The sequence below is a fragment of the Dendronephthya gigantea genome, unplaced genomic scaffold (genome assembly GCF_004324835.1).
Source record: "Dendronephthya gigantea isolate DGI-Jeju-01 unplaced genomic scaffold, DenGig_1.0 000045F, whole genome shotgun sequence".
In the NCBI taxonomy this organism is placed as follows: domain Eukaryota; kingdom Metazoa; phylum Cnidaria; class Anthozoa; order Malacalcyonacea; family Nephtheidae; genus Dendronephthya; species Dendronephthya gigantea.
In genome coordinates, this window is record NW_021163055.1 from 1,053,876 (window position 1) to 1,073,298 (window position 19,423).

General features: G+C 37.5%; 3 protein-coding genes across 5 annotated transcripts; 2 read left to right on the forward strand and 1 right to left on the reverse strand.

Moving 5' to 3' along the window:
- The first annotated feature begins 31 nt into the window (after positions 1-31).
- LOC114527461 (KICSTOR complex protein C12orf66-like) lies at positions 32-4,033 on the forward strand. The gene is made up of 11 exons (XM_028549115.1): positions 32-164; positions 323-447; positions 561-704; positions 796-971; positions 1,203-1,304; positions 1,480-1,533; positions 1,611-1,758; positions 2,102-2,313; positions 2,576-2,741; positions 2,964-3,171; positions 3,306-4,033. Exons 1-11 carry the CDS (start codon positions 134-136, stop codon positions 3,362-3,364), a joined length of 1,425 nt encoding a protein of 474 aa, XP_028404916.1. The 5' UTR covers positions 32-133; the 3' UTR covers positions 3,365-4,033.
- Positions 4,034-4,063: 30 nt separating this feature from the next.
- On the reverse strand, positions 4,064-6,017 carry LOC114527463 (kinetochore protein mis18-like). Of its 2 annotated transcripts, XM_028549117.1 has the most exons (5): positions 5,809-6,017; positions 5,615-5,681; positions 4,589-4,675; positions 4,378-4,477; positions 4,064-4,222 (listed from the first exon to the last, which is right to left on the reverse strand). In XM_028549117.1, the coding sequence occupies exons 1-5, from the start codon at positions 5,948-5,950 to the stop codon at positions 4,091-4,093; spliced, it is 528 nt and encodes a 175-aa protein (XP_028404918.1). In that variant the 5' UTR covers positions 5,951-6,017; the 3' UTR covers positions 4,064-4,090. The 2 variants fall into 2 exon arrangements, 1 of the variants encoding a protein (XP_028404918.1); XR_003687419.1 differs by having other exon boundaries at positions 4,589-5,681; positions 5,907-5,990.
- Positions 6,018-6,167: 150 nt separating this feature from the next.
- LOC114527457 (regulating synaptic membrane exocytosis protein 1-like) lies at positions 6,168-19,076 on the forward strand. Of its 2 annotated transcripts, XM_028549108.1 has the most exons (18): positions 6,168-6,597; positions 6,857-7,067; positions 12,163-12,216; positions 12,975-13,577; positions 14,019-14,118; positions 14,190-14,433; positions 14,536-14,710; positions 14,812-14,847; positions 15,231-15,364; positions 15,496-15,658; positions 15,735-15,885; positions 15,953-16,057; positions 16,319-16,474; positions 16,606-16,948; positions 17,027-17,127; positions 17,258-17,374; positions 17,522-17,661; positions 17,810-19,076. In XM_028549108.1, exons 1-18 carry the CDS (start codon positions 6,467-6,469, stop codon positions 18,179-18,181), a joined length of 3,336 nt encoding a protein of 1,111 aa, XP_028404909.1. In that variant the 5' UTR covers positions 6,168-6,466; the 3' UTR covers positions 18,182-19,076. The 2 variants fall into 2 exon arrangements, with proteins under 2 accessions (XP_028404909.1, XP_028404910.1); XM_028549109.1 differs by lacking the exon at positions 12,163-12,216 and having other exon boundaries at positions 6,170-6,597; positions 17,810-19,075.
- The last annotated feature ends 347 nt before the right edge of the window (positions 19,077-19,423 follow it).

Here is a 19,423-nt window from a genome sequence, read left to right on the forward strand (position 1 = left end):
ATTTATGATAATCGATTCAACATTTCGCCAGATCCACTGGAATAATTTAGCTGGTGCCTGGTTGTTCAGAAATTGTCGATTTTTGTGCAAAAAATGATTAAATAAAAGGTGTGATTTTGATTCGGAAGGGATTATGGCTTCGCGCAGGATGTCCCCAGCGCCAAGTACGTGTAAATTGTGTTTTAAATATGTTTAACCAGTAGTTTTTCTGGGCTATAATTTATGGAATAATAATTGTGTACCCTGTATTTGCAATCGATGAAATCGATCACGTTAATCCGATCAGAATTAGTACAGCTGTTTGTTTGGTTACTTTTTATAGAGCCAGAGGTTTCATCCCGCCCTGGATCGCCTGCAGTGCATTCTGTAAGCAGCGAGCAAGCATTCCTGGAAACCTACTTTCTTCTTTTAAGTCAATTTGGTTTCGATAAAGCCAAAGAGTCGGCTGTAAGTCAAAATGATAATAATAAATAATGCATTTGAATGACTGAATGAGCAGCGTATTTTGTTCCGAAAACATTTATAAACATTGATCCTGATCTCATTTTGGTTATAACTAGGAAAAAGAAAGTAATTCAAAGAAAGGCCAACTTGCTGGTATATCACCATGGTTTGCATTGATTAGCAGTTTGATTGTACTTGCTGAAGCAGAAAAAACCTACTCATCTTTTTCATTTGTTGTGAAGAAAAGATTTCGAAAGGATGTAAGCACGGAAGATAATATTTATAATTATTTTAGTGTTCTATCAAAAATGATAACTTGGGTTTGTTAATTTTTTATCTTCTCCATTTCAGTCCCTGATTTCGCACTATCAAACACTTGAAAGAGAATCAGATAAGTTATGTGAAGTCTGTTCTGGTAAACATGGAACAGTTCCTTTAATACCTGAGGTTATAAGCCATGGTTTGTTAGCTGAACTTTGCCGCCATCTTAACCAGTTTGTGAAAGCAAGACAAGAGAGCATGAGGCTGTATCCTTTATACAAAATATTCCTGCTGCATATGTGCTGGAAAATATAGGATTTATTTCAGAATATCAGGAGAAACATATTGTTAAATTTACTGTAATAGCTAAGAGATTGTGTTGGATGTTAAAGTGATTGGATTATTGTATACCACCTTTGATGCTACATTGTTTAAAGACGTTGCCACGCTGTTCCCAGGTTATATTGATTGGATTATATTCTTAACTTTACGCACAGTTATGAAAACCTTGGCGCAGTTGGAGTGAATGTTCACGCAAACAATAGTTCTGGGATTAACTATGTTGAAATGGCAAAATCAGTGGAGGCTTTGAAAAATAAGTATGTAGTAATATATGAGGTTTAGAGGGAAATGGGAGGGGGTGATGATTGACCCTCACTCAGGGGAGGAAGAAGGGGGTTTAAGCAGATATCAGAAGATGTGCAGGAGAGAGGAAATGTAATAAATTAACAAAATGTGCTGAACAATGTGCTGAACAAAATTTTTGTTTTGTAGGAATTCAAAATTGTTCCATCATCCTATTTTAGATCCAATAAAATCATCATTCAGGTATACAATGGTCAGTTTGTGCATGCATTACCCATTCTGGTATGAATTCTTGTATATCATTATTATCATGTTTATAGTGTTGAAATGGACATACTTCATCATATATTACAAGCTCAGTGTGATTTGGCTGATTGGAAGTTTCTGCCCTCGCTGCTGCATCTTCATGAAAGCAAAGCCAAGCTCTTCTCATGGAATAAAGTGTTGTCACCATCAGTTGTTAAAGATGTAAGATGATTATGCTCAAAGGTCTAAGTTCACCCAATCCTTTAGTCAGAGCAGGTTTTTTGACATCCAAACAGGTTTTCAAAAGCACAGCTTTGTTATATAATAATGAAATATAAATGTAAATGTCGTTTGGTTTATGAAATACTGGAGAGTGCTCAATACAATATAAATAGAGCAAATATAAAAGTACTTATTGCTTACTAAAAATCGTCCACTACAGTCTGTTTCATCCGTTTAGATTTAAAAACCTGAAGATTCATTCCTTTAGGGATGAAACAGACTGTAATGGATGTAATGGATTTTTAGTAAGCAATTATTAAAAAATGAAGTATATCTTTTTAAGTCGTTCACAGGATCTCTAACTGTAAAGAAACGATTTGGTGGGGGATCCAGGAGACAAATCGAAGTTCCACTGTTGTTCCAGTGGCTGGCAAGATTTCACGCGACACTTGTTTCTAAGTTTTCGCTCTATTTCCACGCAACTCTTAGCGAACAAACAACGCCATCAGAAATGAAGAGTCTCACTGCGAAGGCAAACGTTGACTACGTCAGCAAGTAAGGTTTCTTTAGAACGAGAGAAAAAAGACTTTGAATAATTATATTACCACCACTCTAATGTCATTCATAAGTAATTAATTCAAGTATATTATATACAGCATTAACTTAGCAGTTCACAGCGAGACATGTTTACTACTATAGTTCATGTCAACAGAGAGTATCTTAATTATCAGCATGACGTTAGCAGTTTACAGTGAGACAGTTTGCCTACAGCCATGAGTAGAATCTTCACCATCAAATTTACCTATCTCTTATTAAGGATTGCATCCTTCACGCGTCGAGCTGATGTATCTTACGTTTGTTTGGTCCTCAACACACGCGATCTGAAAGAAACGTACAAGGGTCCTGGTTACCACCTCCCGCATGTGAAGATAGAGTTACCAACTGGAATACATTCTTACCCCGCCGTTTTTAGCTATCCTAATGTAAGTAGACAAAATAAGACTATGTGCACACTAGCGTCGTTTTCGAGCGTTTTCAAAATCGTTTTTGCCTATTAATTTATTGTTTAGCGCCTTGTCGACATGATCCAACAAAAAATCTGGCTTAATTTATTAAATTAGCTTTAACTTCTATTGTAAATTGACGGTGTTTGAGACCGTTTTGATATGAGAACGAATGCGAAAACGCTTTTGCTTTTCATTAAGGAATGCCCTACAAATCTTTGGCCATCAATAGTATCTCTCATTCAAGACCGCGAACTGTTCTTAGCCCAGGAAAAGATCGTTTATTTTTACGACGAAAGAACGCAAAATACATATTTTCTGGCAAAAGTTGACATTCGAATGACTTTGGTCGCCATTTTCAAAGCGAAGAAAAATGAAAGAGATTCTTATGTCGTCAATTTTTTTCAAGGTATATAATTTGGCTTTTTTCTCGTTGAACATGGTTAGATCTTGGATTAGGATTTACCCTAACCGACTTTAAACCCAATATTTTATTCTAATCTCAAGGACTAATTACCTGCATTGCATTTTTTCCTTTTTCAGATGTGACGAGCGATTTACGGAACACAAATGTTCTGAATGTACTTATTAAAGCAACGTAGAGATTGGAAGGAGATGTTCTTATGAAAAATACATTTCAATTCTACAATAATACACAGTTTTGAATGAAAATGAAAAATGCGTGGACACGAAAACGTCAAACGTCCGAAGTTCAACATGCCGGGTCAATAATTCGGTGAAGAAATTGTGAAACGGCTTTACGGATTTTTACAATTTAAATAAATTATGTTTCTGTAATTTCTCTACAAGTTACACGGCTCAGCTCGCAAAGAAAGTGTGAACCGCATTCACTTTTATAGAGTTTTAAACAGATTTTTATCTTGAAATAAAGAAGAAAGATCCCCGAAAATAGAACAGAATCAACGAAGATAAAAAATAAAAACTTTATATAATAAAACTTTAAATAAAAATATTAAGCAGATTCTATGATCTGTAAAATGCCTTTAGTACGAAGTAAAGAGATTGCAAGTGGTAGTTGGATAAAGGCAACACAGACATCACTTGTTAAAATACCAGCATCAGTGGTAAAAAGTGCACAGATAAAAATATCCCGATGTTCTTATTTTGTGACTCTTTTGCCTAATCTTTTTCAGACAAATTTTAAATAATTTGTGGACAACCTTTTGAAACATACCAACAATATTTTAACTCTTTTTGAAAGTAAATCTAACACAAGTTATACTATAGTTATACTATAGTTACATCATTATTTAAATATATAAACATCATATTTCATATAAACATCAAAATGTTGTTCTGCAAATGGTTCATGTAGTTTTTCTTTTTTTATCACATTGATTAGCATCATGCCTGTTTTCAGATTCTTCTTCAATGACCTCTTCAACTAAACCCTCAAGCTTCGTAATTCTTTCATTCAAATTGAGTAACAATGAATACGACTATAAAACATAACAGAAATTGAATAAGATAGTCAAATCATATATATCACCCCTTCCATAGAAAACAGTGTGGCCATGAGTTTAAATAACTAGAAAGGATAAATATGAACATATTAGCTGAATAGCAGAAACATTCAAGGCAAGTTGATACATACTATTAATCTTGCATCTTGTATATCCGGCTTCATGCTTGTGTTTGTGCACTGTCCAAGTTGGTAACTTTTAACTTTGCTCCAGTTTAGTGTATACATATCTCTAAATATATAATGATTCATTAATGAATGGCAAATAGTTTGATCTAAGTTGCCCAAACAATGTCTTGGTGATCGATGATATGTCTCATGTTGATAAACATCAATAACTTACCTAATGCAGTCTAGTTTCTTTGGTGTGGTGTTGTACATTCGGCCGATGACAAGACGACAGTGCTTGCATTTCAGAGTGTGAAAGGTACTGTAATAGTTCAAAAAGTTCCCCCTGCACTTTATCTTTAAATTCAAATGGCTTAGAAATCAGGCATGGTAGAAAACACAGCTGTAACAGATAACCGGATTGCCGGTACTCTAGTAACTGATCATTGATAAATATCAATGTTCGATATCGAAATAAAGATTATGGACATAATTTTTAGTCTGAACGTAAATCAGATTAAGATCAACAGGAACTTTAATTTCTATAACTAGAATATCTATTTACATTTTTGAATCTAGATGTCTTTCAGTGTCTTCACTGCATTAAAAAAATCTTGAATCTTAACGTAGTCAAAGGTAAGCAGACTGTGCTCGACCTCAAACTCAGCAAAAAGTAAAAAGGATGAAAAGTAATATAAATGAACTTTCATCTGCAGTCTAGTTGCATGTCGAAATCTGTGAGCTTGTAATATGACGAAAGTATCACACAAACAAGTGCATAAGACAACAGGTATGCATAATTGAGGTGAGATATTCAGTGTCATATTCTCGCCTTTCTTGAAGCACTCCTAATCAAACATAACAAACCTTTCTATTACATCTATTCTACAATTTTCTCTTTATGCTCTTTCTCTGTTTTGTATATATTTGCATTTTAAAGTATTGTATTTTATTCTGTCTTAAGATGACTTTGCAATAAAGTCGAAAATTTACACTCTCGTGTTTATTCGGAATTTGTTTTTTACTCAACCCAAACTTAACTTTTACTTAACACTTTTAAATGAATATGGAGATAATATTCTATAGCGCGTAAGACTTAAGGACAAGCTAATTTACCGTTCAGACTAGAAATGTTGTCCATAATCTTTATTTCGATATCGAACATTGATACTTATCAATGATCAGTTGCTAGAGTACCGGTTATCCGGCTATCCGGTTATCCGTTACCCGTGTTTTGTACCATGCCTAGAAATCATTTCACCTTCCTTTATCATCTCCTTCACCGGATGTCTGGCATTCCTTAGATTTTACCACAAATTCAGTGACAGCTTGAAAAACATAGATGATTTTATAAGTTGTTTGTACATCCGTACATTCACCTTAAAAATAGCGATGCTAAATTGCTAATTGCTAGTACCAAAGCAATTGTGGTTTAGCTATTTTCTGTATACCAACCATTAAGTGATATGCTTTTTAAATTTTTGTTCATCCTCGCTGTTGCAAAACTATCTCCTAAGATGTTACGACAACTCATGCAAGAGAAAACATGATACTTTTGTTTTTGTTCTTCCGTGGTTAACACCTCAGAGGCAGCCATATTGGTATCGAAATCTCGAAGAAACGTTCACACACGAGACCACGAGACACGTGCGTTGAAAACTGGTAGTTGTGTCCAGTTTCATATTGCGAGCAGTGATTGCGAGTCGGATGTTGGTCGTCTTTTGACGGCCTTTTCCGAGGCGTTCCGATTGAGAATGTTTTGCTTGGCTCCGAACATGTGCATGTTTTGGAATTATTTATGAAAATTTTAAATAGCCAAGATAGCGTTCGCAAAACTTGTGTTTGTGGCTTAAAATGTCTTTTTGACCACGCCGATTTCAAAATTTGGATGAGTTTTTATATGGACGAGCCTCGTAGAATTGTGCTTCAAAGATCACATCGAAAATGCGTGAAAAATTGAGCAGATTTTGGAGGAGACCCAAGGCGTTTTGACCTAATGGAAAATATAGCGACATTCTGACATTACCGCGTCAAGTTCGCTTGATTTAAACATTTAAAATCGCAGTATTTTTAAGTGAGTTTTTGATTTTGCCGTGCAAGACGTACAAGGAGGATGGCGTCCGGCCACAAGGCCGTTCCACCGATGCCAGTTCTCACGCATTTGACAGAAGAGGAAAGAAATATAATACAATCCGTCATAGAGAGGCAGAAAGCTTGCGATGCTGAAACTCACAAACTGCAAAGGTAAGCAAGAAAATACGAAGAGAATCCTAGGTTTAGGTATCTTTTATTTGTGTGTTTTCATACCGGAATGTTTTCATTACATCTTGTTTGTTGCTAGCCGTGATATCAATGAAGCGTGTAGTATTTTTCTCAGTGAAAACCCTTTGTAGTTTTAGCGGATAATGTTACGTTTATAGTAACTTCCTCTCGTCAAGGTAAACTGACGCTGTTAAAACGGACTAAGTATCTTGACTTAAAACGGCCCTTTCTCGCTTCGTAGAACGCTCGCAAGAGAGGTGGAAACGTTTCAAAATAAACTTGAGATAAAGAGTAAAGAGTCGCCTGGAAATGAACCCGAGAAAGAAGCGAATTTGTGCGAGCTCTGTCACAAAACAAAATTCGCAGATGGGGTCGGGAAAGCATGCAAGTATTGTAAGCGTCGTGTGTGCAGCAATTGCGGGGATAATGCGTCCTTTCCTACGAAAAAACAGGTAAGAAAAGAAGTGAATTATCGGATTTATGTGTAAATTTACCAGGCAAATTTTCATAGTGTTTTATATAGCTTGCATATATTGCACGGAATTATCGCAATTTGTCGCCAAAAAAAATAGCCACAAGCTGACTGAATGCAAAACTTGCGTTCTGCAAATCCCCCACGCCTTGTCTCTGCGAGAAATACTTCATTCCTGTTTTAATTTTACGCTGAGCTTATTGTACTTTTTCATCCAAACGACACAATGTACAAACGAACTTCGAAAAAGTGTCAAGATCGCTTATATCCGAGAAATTTGATGCACGTTATAAATTAACATTCTGCCTACGTAGCTTTCAGCCGTAAATGTTTGTTTTAGGACAATTTAAAATGGCCCGTTTGACCCGTAGAAAGGATTTACACGAAAATTTCTATTGTTATGTTCGCTTAGCAAATTTTAGGTGACCTTTTATTTCACCAATTCGTTTGGTAAACAAAAGCATAAAGTCTTACGGCTATTAATATTTAACTGATGTTTTGCATTCAGCACAATTTTAATTCACGATGAGGCCTGTGTGTCGTCGTTACATAGCAAAGGTTTATTGAAATCGATTTCTTCCCTAATGTGGTTTTCTTTTGTCAAGCATTTTCGTGTTTGGGGATCTAGGGCACTTAACTAAGCTGTTAGCTGTCTGTACGTCTACTGAGAAGAAAGTTGAGTTTGTAATGTGAAAGTCTTCAAACGCCTGTATCTCTCTAGGTCAGTCTCCATTAACTAGGTTTTAATACATCAAAGAAGTGAGGCTAAAAACGACAGGCTAAACAAATAAATTCTATTTCCAAGCTGGAAAAAAATGTTTTCAGTTTGAAAATATGAAAAATAGCAAGGGTTAATATAACCTGTGGGTTTATATTCCTAATTTGCAATCGAAAAAACACAAATGATTTGAAAGGTCTGTTGTCATAGCACCCAAGAGCAAAAAAATTGTTATCAGTTTTTTACAATATTCCCTTAGATCAAATGCTTTTTTTACAATGGCTTTTCAAGATAGCATATTGCTCATCTATTCTTGCGGATTACTTTTGCTGTAGTCAAAGTTCCTGCAATGCAAGTTTATGGCAACTAGCAATGAAGTTGTGTTTTTCACTTTTCATTAACAAATTGGCAATCAATTAGCAATACATTTAGGTGCTTTGGCAATGAACAATTTGTTGGCCAGACACTACACACAATGTCACCTGCAACAAAACATAGCATTGATATATTTTCAGAGTTAATTCAGACTGAATGGCGGCATGCCTGGCGAAACGAAGCATTGTTTCAAGAAATGCTCTAAAACATCTTTTATTTGTCATACAGGCTTTGTGTTTGCATGCAATCAACTATTTGGAAATAGTAAAAACATTCTAAGTGCATGAAAGCCATTCATGTTTGCTCATCAACACACAATATATGTACAGAGCAAACTAGCTGTCAGCCTAGATGTTTTCTGAAAGATATATGGGTTAATAAATTAAGATGAAGCACATGCAGGTATTAAAAATAATGGCTAACATGCACTTCTGCCTGACAAGCATATAGTACTAAAATTGCATGATTTTTTGAAGCATCGAGTGACAAAATAGCTGTTTATGTATTCATGCCTCTTATATAAACATATTTAGCTGTTTAATAAAAAGCACAAGAGCATGCATATATTCTTAATAATATTCAAGATGATCAGAAAAATTTGCATCAGACCATTAGGTAAAAAGTCACAAAATGCCAAAAACTCCAAAAGATGACAAGTGATGAAGAATTTTTTCCACATTTTTTCAAGTCTCAACACTACATCAAAACAGGCTTCTGGTTTTTAAAATATAACAAGAGAAGTTGAATTTTATTCGTTAATAACCGTGCAGATGGCATGAATTTTGACCAGATGTTATCATATATTACCCTTGCATTCAAGGTGAAAACTAAGGATGAAAAAATGAAAAGTAAATTCTGAATAGGGCAGCTACTAGTCATAAGAACAGACCCTGGCTAGGAGGTTGTCATATTGTAAATTGTAGCTGAATTTTCAGCTAGTGTTTAATTTAGTTTCTCCTGCAGTCTGACATTAGAAGCTAAAATCATTAAGGCATCTCATTCATGTGGGTTTGTGGCAGGCAGTCTTCGCAAGCTAACTGTGTTTAAACCAATCAAATTTCTGTCAGACCTGCATGCTGTAGCATCACAGTTCTTAATAGATCCTTAACAATGTACACAGCAACAAACCTCCCTCCATGTTGGATATCTCAATCCCAATTAAGGTCTGAAATAATTTTCAAAAGGTATCTTCTTGTGTCCTGTAATTGTGATTCTTGCTATTGTTATATATAGTTATATAATTTCTTGTTTGTCCTCACAACTATTTCAGTCGATTAATACTTTTTACAGGCTAACATGCAGTACGCCTGTGGATCACTAAATCACTTTAAACTGTTCAGTAAATCGTGGAAAATTTGCGCAACTTTTAGGAGAATTATTCTCTGTTTTTTTTTGCCTGAATAAAGTTTATACGAGTTTAACTTTACAGACAGATACAATATTGCTTCATTATAATCAGACTCCCTGCTGATGACACAATTACACATTGTCTGTTTGTCTGCTGGAAAGGCTGACATCGTTTGCATTGTAGAATATCTCTATATTGAATGAATTATCTAAATAAAGTCGACAGCATTTTCAGTCGTTTATGTCTGAACTACCTGAGAAAGATATCTCAAACGTGGTGGTTCAGTGTAGGCAGTATTCTACAATACGTTGTTGTTGTTTGTGTCTGAATTACCTGAGAAAGATATCTCAAACGTGGTGGTTCAGTGTAGGTAGTATTCTACAATAAGCTGTCGTGGTTTGTGTCTGAACTACCTGAGAAAGATATCTCAAACGTGGTGGTCCAGTGTAGGTAGTATTCTACAATAAGCTGTCGTTTGTGTCTGAACTACCTGAAAAAAGATATATCAAACGTGGTGGCGTGGTCTAGTACTCTAGTGTAGGTAGTATTCTACAATAAGCTGTCGTGGTTTGTGTCTGAACTACCTAAGAAAGATATCTCAAACGTGGTGGTCCAGTGTAGGTAGTATTCTACAATAAGCTGTCGTGGTTTGTGTCTGAACTACCTAAGAAAGATATCTCAAACGTGGTGGTCCAGTGTAGGTAGTATTCTACAATAAGCTGTCGTGGTTTGTGTCTGAACTACCTGAGAAAGATATCTCAAACGTGGTGGTTCAGTGTAGGTGGTATTTTACAATAAGTTGTCGTGGTTTGTGAATAAACTACCTTAAGAGGATATCTCAAATCAGTCAAATGTGGTGGTCCAGTGTAGGTAGTATTTAAAATAAGCACTTGTGGTTTTCTCAAACCGGTCATTGTGCTAATTCCAAGGTTTTGAAATTGCTACATGTACAGACGATGCCGTAGTTCACTTCAAACACCACACGAGAATTGACTGATTCAATTTTCATTCGAATAAAATATTGAAGTCGATGAATTCGACTTGTTTTTGCCGCGGTATTTGCTCTGGTGTTAACAAGATTTTATCGCACGGACTGAAATCACCACGCTTATCATTCGCCTTTATGCAGTATTTCCCACTCGCTTTTCAAGAAACACATAGTTTATAGTTGGTGCTCGAATTGCAACGTGTAATCCAAGACTGCCTTAACAGAAAACAGAATTTTTAGACCGAAAACTTCGCGAGTCATGATTATATTTTCCGACAAAACGCCCATAGACTCGTGAATAAATATTTTATGACTCTGCGCTAACTCTTTAAATTAATGCGGTTAAAAAACGGTCACGTTTAATATTTTTGGCCGATGTTAAATTTTCAAAGACCAAAGTTTGATATTATTTAATGACTCAGGAAAATTGGAAATTAATAAAAAGTAACCGACGGGATATCTTTGAAGATTTTGTCAAAGATTAATTTGAAATAGGTGAATTTGAAGTAATGTAAATCATATCGGAAATTTGCTCATGAATATTTTGGTCAATGCTTGATATTTAATTCGTGCTTGACTGTAATGAGTTATTGTGTCACGATGTGCTAATCCAGTCTCGGGATGATTTGTTGAAGCTTGTAAAATGGATATTTGTTTCAGCAAGTCGTATTTGACTCACAGACATAGCTTATCGTTGTTAGCATGCACCGTGCGAAACTCTGAGCGCAAACACGGTCAAACTTTCTGTTATTCACTTTCTGGTGGATTTTACATCAATAATTTCGCGTTTGAAGAGTTCGTGGTGGATGAATATATGGGGCCGGGAGAAACAGTTTAAATCACTGTTTTATAGATATTTGCCTCAAATATTTTAAGGAGATCCTTTGAGGCCCAGTATTTTAGCAAGAAGTAAAATATTCTGAGCAAAGAGTTCGAGCTACTTCATGCATTATGCCCACATGTGGTCCTACGTTCTAACAGAAGCGTGTTTAAATCCTCATTACAGCTAGCCAAGATGAATTTCAACCTGCTGTTTTTGTTAATGTAATAATGTTCTAGATTCCTGATAACACCGTTTTTGAATCAAGGAAGATAGCTTTATATGGCAAACATATTCTTGGACTTGCATGCCTCCCCCCCCCCCCCCCGAGAATTCTAAATTCCTCCTTCTGGATTCTCTATGAGTACATGCAGTCGCTAATCCTCCTACCCAGAGCTTAGCTATAATATAGTCTTTTAGATAATCCGCCCTATAAGAATCAATCCTAAGGATTAAACACATGTACTAATCCTTTTGTATATATAGTTGGAGGTCAAATATAACACACTCAACTACTTAGCTACCTGCACGAGGCCAAGTTTGGTGTGTCTAGAAAATGTATTTTTATATGCCCTAAAGTCAATACGTCTTTGCTGAACTTTAAAGATGGTTTAGTATCCAACTTCGCAAATCATTTATTCCAATTTTTTTAAAGAATTAAAACACACTGACGAACTTCGTGTTCATCTGCTTTTTGACTCGCCGGGATGAAAAGATATAAATAAAACAATATAACCTATATATGTTTATAACGCTTTCTGTAACCCATCAATTGTTAAAATTTGCTCAGACTGCTAAATGTTTAAACTCTTTTTTATAACAACAGGGATTTTTAACTTCGCTTATACAAGATTTTAAACAACTCGCTCTTGGTCAAGAGGTTTGTCAGATCACACATATTATAATTGTTATTTTAACCTAGATTTTTCATCTGCATATGAATTTTTTAAAATGATTGTATTTAATTATATGCGTAAAACATTATTGCTCAATACTAGGCACTTTAAATAATACCAATACTAAAGAAAATTAAAAAAAAATTAAAATATATAAAGTTTAGTTTTTAACTATAAATTTAGTTTAAAACTTTTAAACGAATAAAAACTAAATAAGGAATTATTTTATTTATAAACTGTACGCACATCTTTTACTTCAAATAAGATATAAACCGGAAAGTCGAATAAAGTATTCTGAAGAAAATATTGAACGCTAAAAGCTAACAACGAAAGTTAGTAAGACTAACTTAGTAAAGACTAACTTAGTTCACTCTCTGGTTTAAGGCACCACAACTTGGAATAAAACAAGACTGGACCTATTTGTAAATTGATTTTAAAGTAAACCTAATATTTATAAATGAAATAAATAAAATTTTAAATAAACGATTAAACTTCCTAACGCTTGTTATCTGTTTTGAATTGTCTGAAGTCCGTATGAAATATCTTCACCACTTCGGCCAACACGTCATGAAATAAAGTACAGTATAGTTACACAAGATAAAGTTCCCTGGTGAACTCAATATTTTTCCTAATACTGTTGTGTAACTGCCCTAATACTGTTGTGTAACTTCCTCCCAACCCTGCCATCATCTGTGTGATAATGTTTTTTTTTAATTCCCATGTTGTTTTTGTTTGTTCGCAGTCGTCATGGGTTTGTGTTATTTGCAAGAAAAAACAAGAGTTGCTTCTCAAGACCGGGGGCTGGTTTAGTCCTGGTAACGACCCTGAGGAGGCGAATCCAGCAGAGACAATTGAAAGCCTTCTTCATGACGGCGCTGGTCGTAGGCACTCTCTTCAGGAGAATGGTCCAGTTAGGTTGAACAGCTCACTGGGAAAATCGAACTCTTTCGATCAACATGACAGAGAAAGGGGTGCTTTTACCCCTAGGAGTCCCCGAGGAGCACAAGGTGTACGTAGGTTACCTGTGTCACCCCGCACTAACCCCCAATCATCGAACTATAGCGGGTATAATGGCTATGGTAACACGCGTACTGGTTTCAACGCTAGTCCTCGGCCGAGTCCTCGAACTCATCCGTTAGCCACTCGGCCATCGTTGTCGGACGATGACGTAGAAAGCCCGCCTGGAAGCGAACACGGGGATTTCTCGCGAGACTCTCACGTGGGCGCCACGAAAGCTACAAATAAAAAAGTAAGCTTTCGAGATGGACACGATGAATACAGACCTACGGGATTGCGCGGGAACCGAGCTGAGAATCCGGGAAGAGATGAACTACTGGGGTCTGGGGTGAGTAAATGATCACTTTGCTTACAGTGGTTAGTATACATGTGTCTTTCATCTCTGACTCAGAGGTTTGATTCCTGTAATATGCAGTTGTCTGATTATAATTTCACCTCAGTCACATGTGAGAAGAATGCCTCTAGTTTGACTCTACCAAACACAGTGGTTAGTACATGTGTCTTTCATCTCTGTGACTGAGGTTTGATTCCTGTAATATACAGTGTCTGATTATAATTTCACCTCAGTCACATGTGAGAGGAGTGCTTCTAGTTTGACTCTACCAAACACTGTGGTTAGTACATGTGTCTTTCATCTCTACGACTGAGGTTTGATTCCTGTAATATGCAGTTGTTTGATTATAATTTCACCTCAGTCACATGCGAGAAGAGTGCTTCTAGTTTGACTGGGTTAGTTCACCAACTTAAACCATGTGTCATATTTTCCTAGGCTGGTTCGTCAATACGCTGGTCCAAACCTGACGATGATGGAAAATGTTTAGGCGTGGTTCAACTAAAGCGAAACAAACAGAGATCATTTCAAGACAATGGTATGTTAGAATTGCTAATTTGTTCTTAATCCATACTGAGGCTAAAGCTAAAACTCAGCAATGTCTTCCAGATCCGTACTCCGTTTATGGCTTAAAAGTTGTTGGTGGCAAGATCTCTGATAACGATAAGCCCGGAGCATTCGTGACAGACGTAGACGAAGGGAGTTCTGCTGATGTGGCTGGGTTGATCCCAGGAGATGAGATCGTAGAGTGGAATGAACAATCTCTGGTTGACTGTACCTTTGAAGACGTCTTGGACGCCATTTCTAATTCCCAAGAAAGCCCAGATCTTCACGTGGTTGTTTCAAGACCTAAGTATGACCTTCTTTCTCTATTTTTCTGTACTGGATAACTCTCTCCTAGTCCAGTGTTACTATATCAGGAAACCTAAACTAAACTAACTTTTCTGCCTTATAGAAACAAGGTTCCGTCGCAAGGTCAACTAACTGAAGATACTTCACGCGTAAACATGAAAAGCAACAATCGATTAAAACCAGACATCAATAACCAACCATTTTGGCAAGATTCTTCCATGGGTCCTCAGTCGACAGGCAAAGAAAACCAGAGCCAAGCTTTAAGGGAACAATACAATGTTAGTTGAACAAAGTTTTTGGAGTAGTTTCAATTCTTTACCACAGCAAACTGTGTCCATTGTTTGGTTTTTCACACTTGTCTGTTTTTTTACTTTGGCAGCAAGCGTCAAACCACAATATCAGTGGAAGAATACAGGTTTGCATTATCAGATTCTTGTGATTATTATTAATCGCCTTTTCTCATGATAACGTCAAATGCTAAAAGCCTGAGATTACGCGAAGTTTGATTGGCTCCTGAAAACCAACGAGCCAATCAAACTTCGTGTAACATCAGGCTTTCCGCGTTTGACGTCATTAAAAGACAGGTCTACCGACTGCCAGACAATAGACTTCTTGTTATGAAAATTAACAACAACAAAACCGTATTAAGAATGACCGTGCAAAAGAGAAGTATTTTAAATGTCTCTTCAATAGTTTTCATGACAAGAATTCGTAGCTAGTGTGTCGCTATTCTGGTGAAAAAGACAGGTTTAGATGAAGCTCGTTCTTGGTTGAAACAAAAACTATCGATGTTTTTAGGTCAAGCTGCATTATGATCATGAAGCGGCAAATTTGACCGTCACGATAGTCTGTGCCGAGGGTCTTTCAACGCGTGGAGACACGAACCAACTTCCAAGCCCTTACAGCAAGGTGTACCTACTCCCTGATCGCAGGTAAGACAGGTTGCATCCCCGACATATAAGTTCAAGATCCTTTAGCAAACACAACTCGATGTTCTCTCAAATGTTTGCGATGATTGTGCGACTGCTATGTGGATGTACAAAACTCTTCATGTTTCTAACAGTATGCAAAGCAAACGACGAACAAAAACAATGACAAAATCAGCGTCTCCAAGATGGAGTCAGTCGTTCGTGTATCCCTGTCGACCACAGAAGTTTCATGGTCGGTCCATTGAAATAACCGTGTGGGATTACAAGAAGTCTGGAGAGAGTGAATTCCTTGGAGAGGTAAGTCTCCTGTATTGTGGCATCGCACGAGTATTGCTAAATATAAAAACATGTCTGATTTTTCATTTATTTGCAGGTTCTTATCGATATGGCGAACGCAAGTGTCGATGGTAGCCCAGCATGGTATCCCCTATCTGCCCATGATGACTCGTTAAGTCCCCTAGGACCCCCTACGCCCACACAACCCTCCTCCTCGGGGATTAGTAAACCCAATGACGGTGGAGATGGTAAGCTTAAGATACGTGAAATTTTACTCCACCACTTGTTGAAAAAAATCATAATTCAACTATTCAGGGCCCATGATTTTGGTGAACAACGATCGTGGTTTGTCTGAACAAATGGCGCGTGAAAACGCTGCCAAGCAATATGGCGACCGTCCGGCACAAGATGATGCATCAGGTAATATTATCAAGCTCCAATCCGTCCCTGATGAACTGCCTGAACTAAACTAACTACCCTAACTGTTCTTCCTAGAGATCCAGTAGGAATTATCTCTTATTGATCCAGTGTTACTACAGGAGGAAACCTAAACTAAACTAACTTTATTTATACTGGATAGCTCTATCAGTTCAATACTGTTCTTCCTAGAGGTCCAGTAAGGATCATCTCTTATTGATCCAGTGTTAGTGTTCATTTATACATTTTACGATCTATACCTAGTGTACAGTCCAAGAATGAGTCGCACTAAGCATCACCAGGAGACTCAAAACTCCGGGAGGTTATCGCCGAGTGGGTCTTTAATCTCTGGGCGCTCTTCTCCTGGGGCTAAAAAGTCAAGAACTTTGCCTGGTGTGCCTTCCAGTAACCACCCTTCAGGTAGGGAATTATACTGCACCTTATTGGCTATTTCCTTATCTATACTATCCGGTGAATAGCGCTATCCGTCTTTCATACAACCGGCCCCTGGTTGTAGTATAGACTACATGGTCTTAACTGTTTGTTTATAGAACCGCCCCGTCGTAACAGTGATGGTAACCTTTCGAATGATCGTTCCCAATCTTCGGCGATGAATATTCCAACGCGTGCTAGCAACGCTTCGCATCAGCCTTACGATCAGCTTTCCACGTCTCTTCCGAACGGTCGAGGCTCACACGAACCCAGGCCGAACATGTTACGAGATATGGAAAATAGCAGTGGCTACCTCAAGATAGGCAAACCACACCTGAAAGGGGAACTCGCGGGCGGGCCTCTTAGCGGCAGGTCAAGTCGGTCGTCGTCATTGGCGAGTGATAGAAGCCCGACCGGAAGTGTTGGTAGTATCACGGGCTCAATTACAAGCACAGAGAGCAGGTGGGTCGGGTCCAGGCCCTAGGATGTTCTGACGTTCATGTGGGATTCGCTTGCTAACGTTCTTGTTTCATTTTGTAGTCAATCAGTGTTGCAGGGGAGAAAACAAATCGCTGATCAGAATTTAGAAGATTTTGTCGAAGGGCTGGGACCCGCACAAATGGTTGGAAGGCAGGTTCTAGGTGGGTGTTTCTGGTTTATGTTACTACTCTGTGTTTGAAAGGCCCTCCGTGAAAACATCTGTCGATTATTTTCATTTTGCGAAACGCGATCAAAAAGGTTATTTTTTAATGCTGTTTTGTATATTTTCAGCCTCGCCTTGCATGGGTGATATTCAACTGAGCTTTTATGATCGCAAAGGTGTCTTTGAAGTTGAAGTCATTCGTGCGCGCGGTTTACTTCCGAAGCCTGGATCGAAAATCTTGCCAGGTAAATTACTATATAGTGATTAAACTGTCGTTTTTTGGTTCACTGTTAGTACAGAATGACCTTTAGTATGACTGTTCACTGTTAGTACAAAATGAAACATGCTGAATGGCTCGCTCATCCTAAACTGATCTTTGCTCTCTCATAAAGCGCCGTATGTAAAGGTTTATCTCATGGAAAATGGTAAGTGTTTAGCAAAGAAGAAAACTCGGACTGCAAGACGAACACTGGAGCCACTTTATCAACAACAGCTTGAGTTTCGATGTGAAGTTACGACAAAAACCTTACAGGTAAGAGGAGGATTGATTTTGGTAATCTTAATCCCGATATTAACCCCCCTACCTAATCCAGTCTTCAGGCTGTAATCAGCCTCAATCCTAATGCATAGTCGTAATCCACAAGTAGATTGCAATTCTAATCAATATTTCTCTTGTGAAGGTCATCGTATGGGGTGATTATGGTCGTATGGACCGGAAAGTATTCATGGGCGTGGTCCAAATTCTTCTATCTGACCTTAACCTCAGTAGCATGACCTTTGGATGGTATAAACTCTTTTCGACTGCCTCCATGTGTGAACCACCGATCTTCACACCTCCTACTAGTCCCATGGTATCCCCCAGCCAAGGTTTTACGCGTCAGACATCGTCCTCGTCTATCCATAGCCTTCCCGCACCACACCGCAGTCGACAACCTAACATGCACAAACATTCTTCCTTGAGTCAGCTGGGGAACACGCCGTCGCCACGTGGACAGCCACGTGTAAGTAGGCCAAGAATAGAGATGATTGAGGACGAAGGGGATTATGTGTGATCTCGACGGATTCGGAGTGTTTTGCGGGGTTACACTGTGTCGCTGACGTCAGGATATGCCCATGAGTGTGTATCCAGTTTAGAAATTTGGGGGGATAATCGACTACATTCACAAACGGTAGAACGCTAATTTAAGCCTGTGGAAGAGAATTAGTTTTCACTGTAGTTATGGGGAAGAATTCTAAGATTTTCTGAGCTTTTCTCTTTCAACTCAAAATGGACAGACTCGCTCTTGTCAAGGACAAAATTGTCGGGACTTATTGGTTGTTGTTAAAATAATGTGTTCAGTTTTTAATTGTACGTCCATTCTTGAAATATCGAGAATTTTCTGTGGCAATAGTTTGTAGGTTGACTGCTTTGAGATGATAAGAGTAAGATATGAAATCTAGTTTTTAAAACTGTATCTTCACAGGCCGTGGTAGGGCGGTTATAGCTTAGTATACGTCTGAACAAAATGGCCTTATATACCTGCGGGAAACAGAGGCATGATATCGAGGCTGCAGACACACAAGAAAAGGCTGTTTTATTAAATAACTCGTGTTAACAGACAAGCTTAATCCCAACAACAGCTTTTATTTCTTGCTGTGTCCTCTGTTTTCACGACGAACATAAACTCGATACAATGTATTTTAGCACGCGGTTGGCAGATTTCAAAACATGCATGCTTTAATCTGCGAGGACACGTTCTGTTCGCCTTGTCATGCACAGTTTATGGAGTTGAAATTTCCTAGACGTGCTTGTTTAGATTTGGGTGTTGTATATGGTAGCGATATTTATAGTGTATATTTATATTGTATTCTAAAGCACAGAGATTTAATATATAGATATAGGTTATTTAATGGTAATTAATTGTACGCTTGTGTCATTGCTGTTGTGTGTGAAGAAATGCTTTTTGTTTGGTCTGACTTGGTGATAAGTAGCTATAAAGTATTTGCCATTATTTGATATTGAAAAATCAATCTGGTATCATAAAGTTGAAAAAAATCACTAGACAGTTCTTCAGATTTTAAAATTTCTAATTTTTTTTTACAGTGCAATATTTTACAGAATTTGCTAGACGCATAATTATGTGATAAGAACTGATTCGTTTGATAAACTACAAACTCTGATCTAAATTTGCAAAGCTCATTAATTCAAAGATAAATGTCTGGGACAGCTAAGGTCGGCATATTAGCCGATGTAAATGGGAACATGTACTATACGATTTATAAATAGCGTTTATTCTATTTCTTTTATCAATAAT

What these genes read in the sequence shown, in the direction of transcription:
- LOC114527461 (XM_028549115.1), top strand. Translation starts at nt 134, where the DNA reads ATGGCTTCGCGCAGGATGTCCCCAGCGCCAA. An exon ending in AGAAAAGATTTCGAAAGGAT is followed by an intron (nt 705 to 795) that starts GTAAGCACGGAA and finishes TCTCCATTTCAG; the next exon opens with TCCCTGATTTCGCACTATCA. An exon ending in TGTCGTCAATTTTTTTCAAG is followed by an intron (nt 3,172 to 3,305) that starts GTATATAATTTG and finishes TTCCTTTTTCAG; the next exon opens with ATGTGACGAGCGATTTACGG.
- LOC114527463 (XM_028549117.1), bottom strand. Translation starts at nt 5,950, where the DNA reads ATGGCTGCCTCTGAGGTGTTAACCACGGAAGAACAAAAACAAAAGTAT. An exon ending in AAAAAGCATATCACTTAATG is followed by an intron (nt 5,682 to 5,808) that starts GTTGGTATACAG and finishes ATGTTTTTCAAG; the next exon opens with CTGTCACTGAATTTGTGGTA. An exon ending in TACAAGATGCAAGATTAATA is followed by an intron (nt 4,223 to 4,377) that starts GTATGTATCAAC and finishes TATGTTTTATAG; the next exon opens with TCGTATTCATTGTTACTCAA.
- LOC114527457 (XM_028549108.1), top strand. Translation starts at nt 6,467, where the DNA reads ATGGCGTCCGGCCACAAGGCCGTTCCACCGATGCCAGTTCTCACGCAT. An exon ending in CCTTTCCTACGAAAAAACAG is followed by an intron (nt 7,068 to 12,162) that starts GTAAGAAAAGAA and finishes TTATAACAACAG; the next exon opens with GGATTTTTAACTTCGCTTAT. An exon ending in TTACGACAAAAACCTTACAG is followed by an intron (nt 17,662 to 17,809) that starts GTAAGAGGAGGA and finishes TCTCTTGTGAAG; the next exon opens with GTCATCGTATGGGGTGATTA.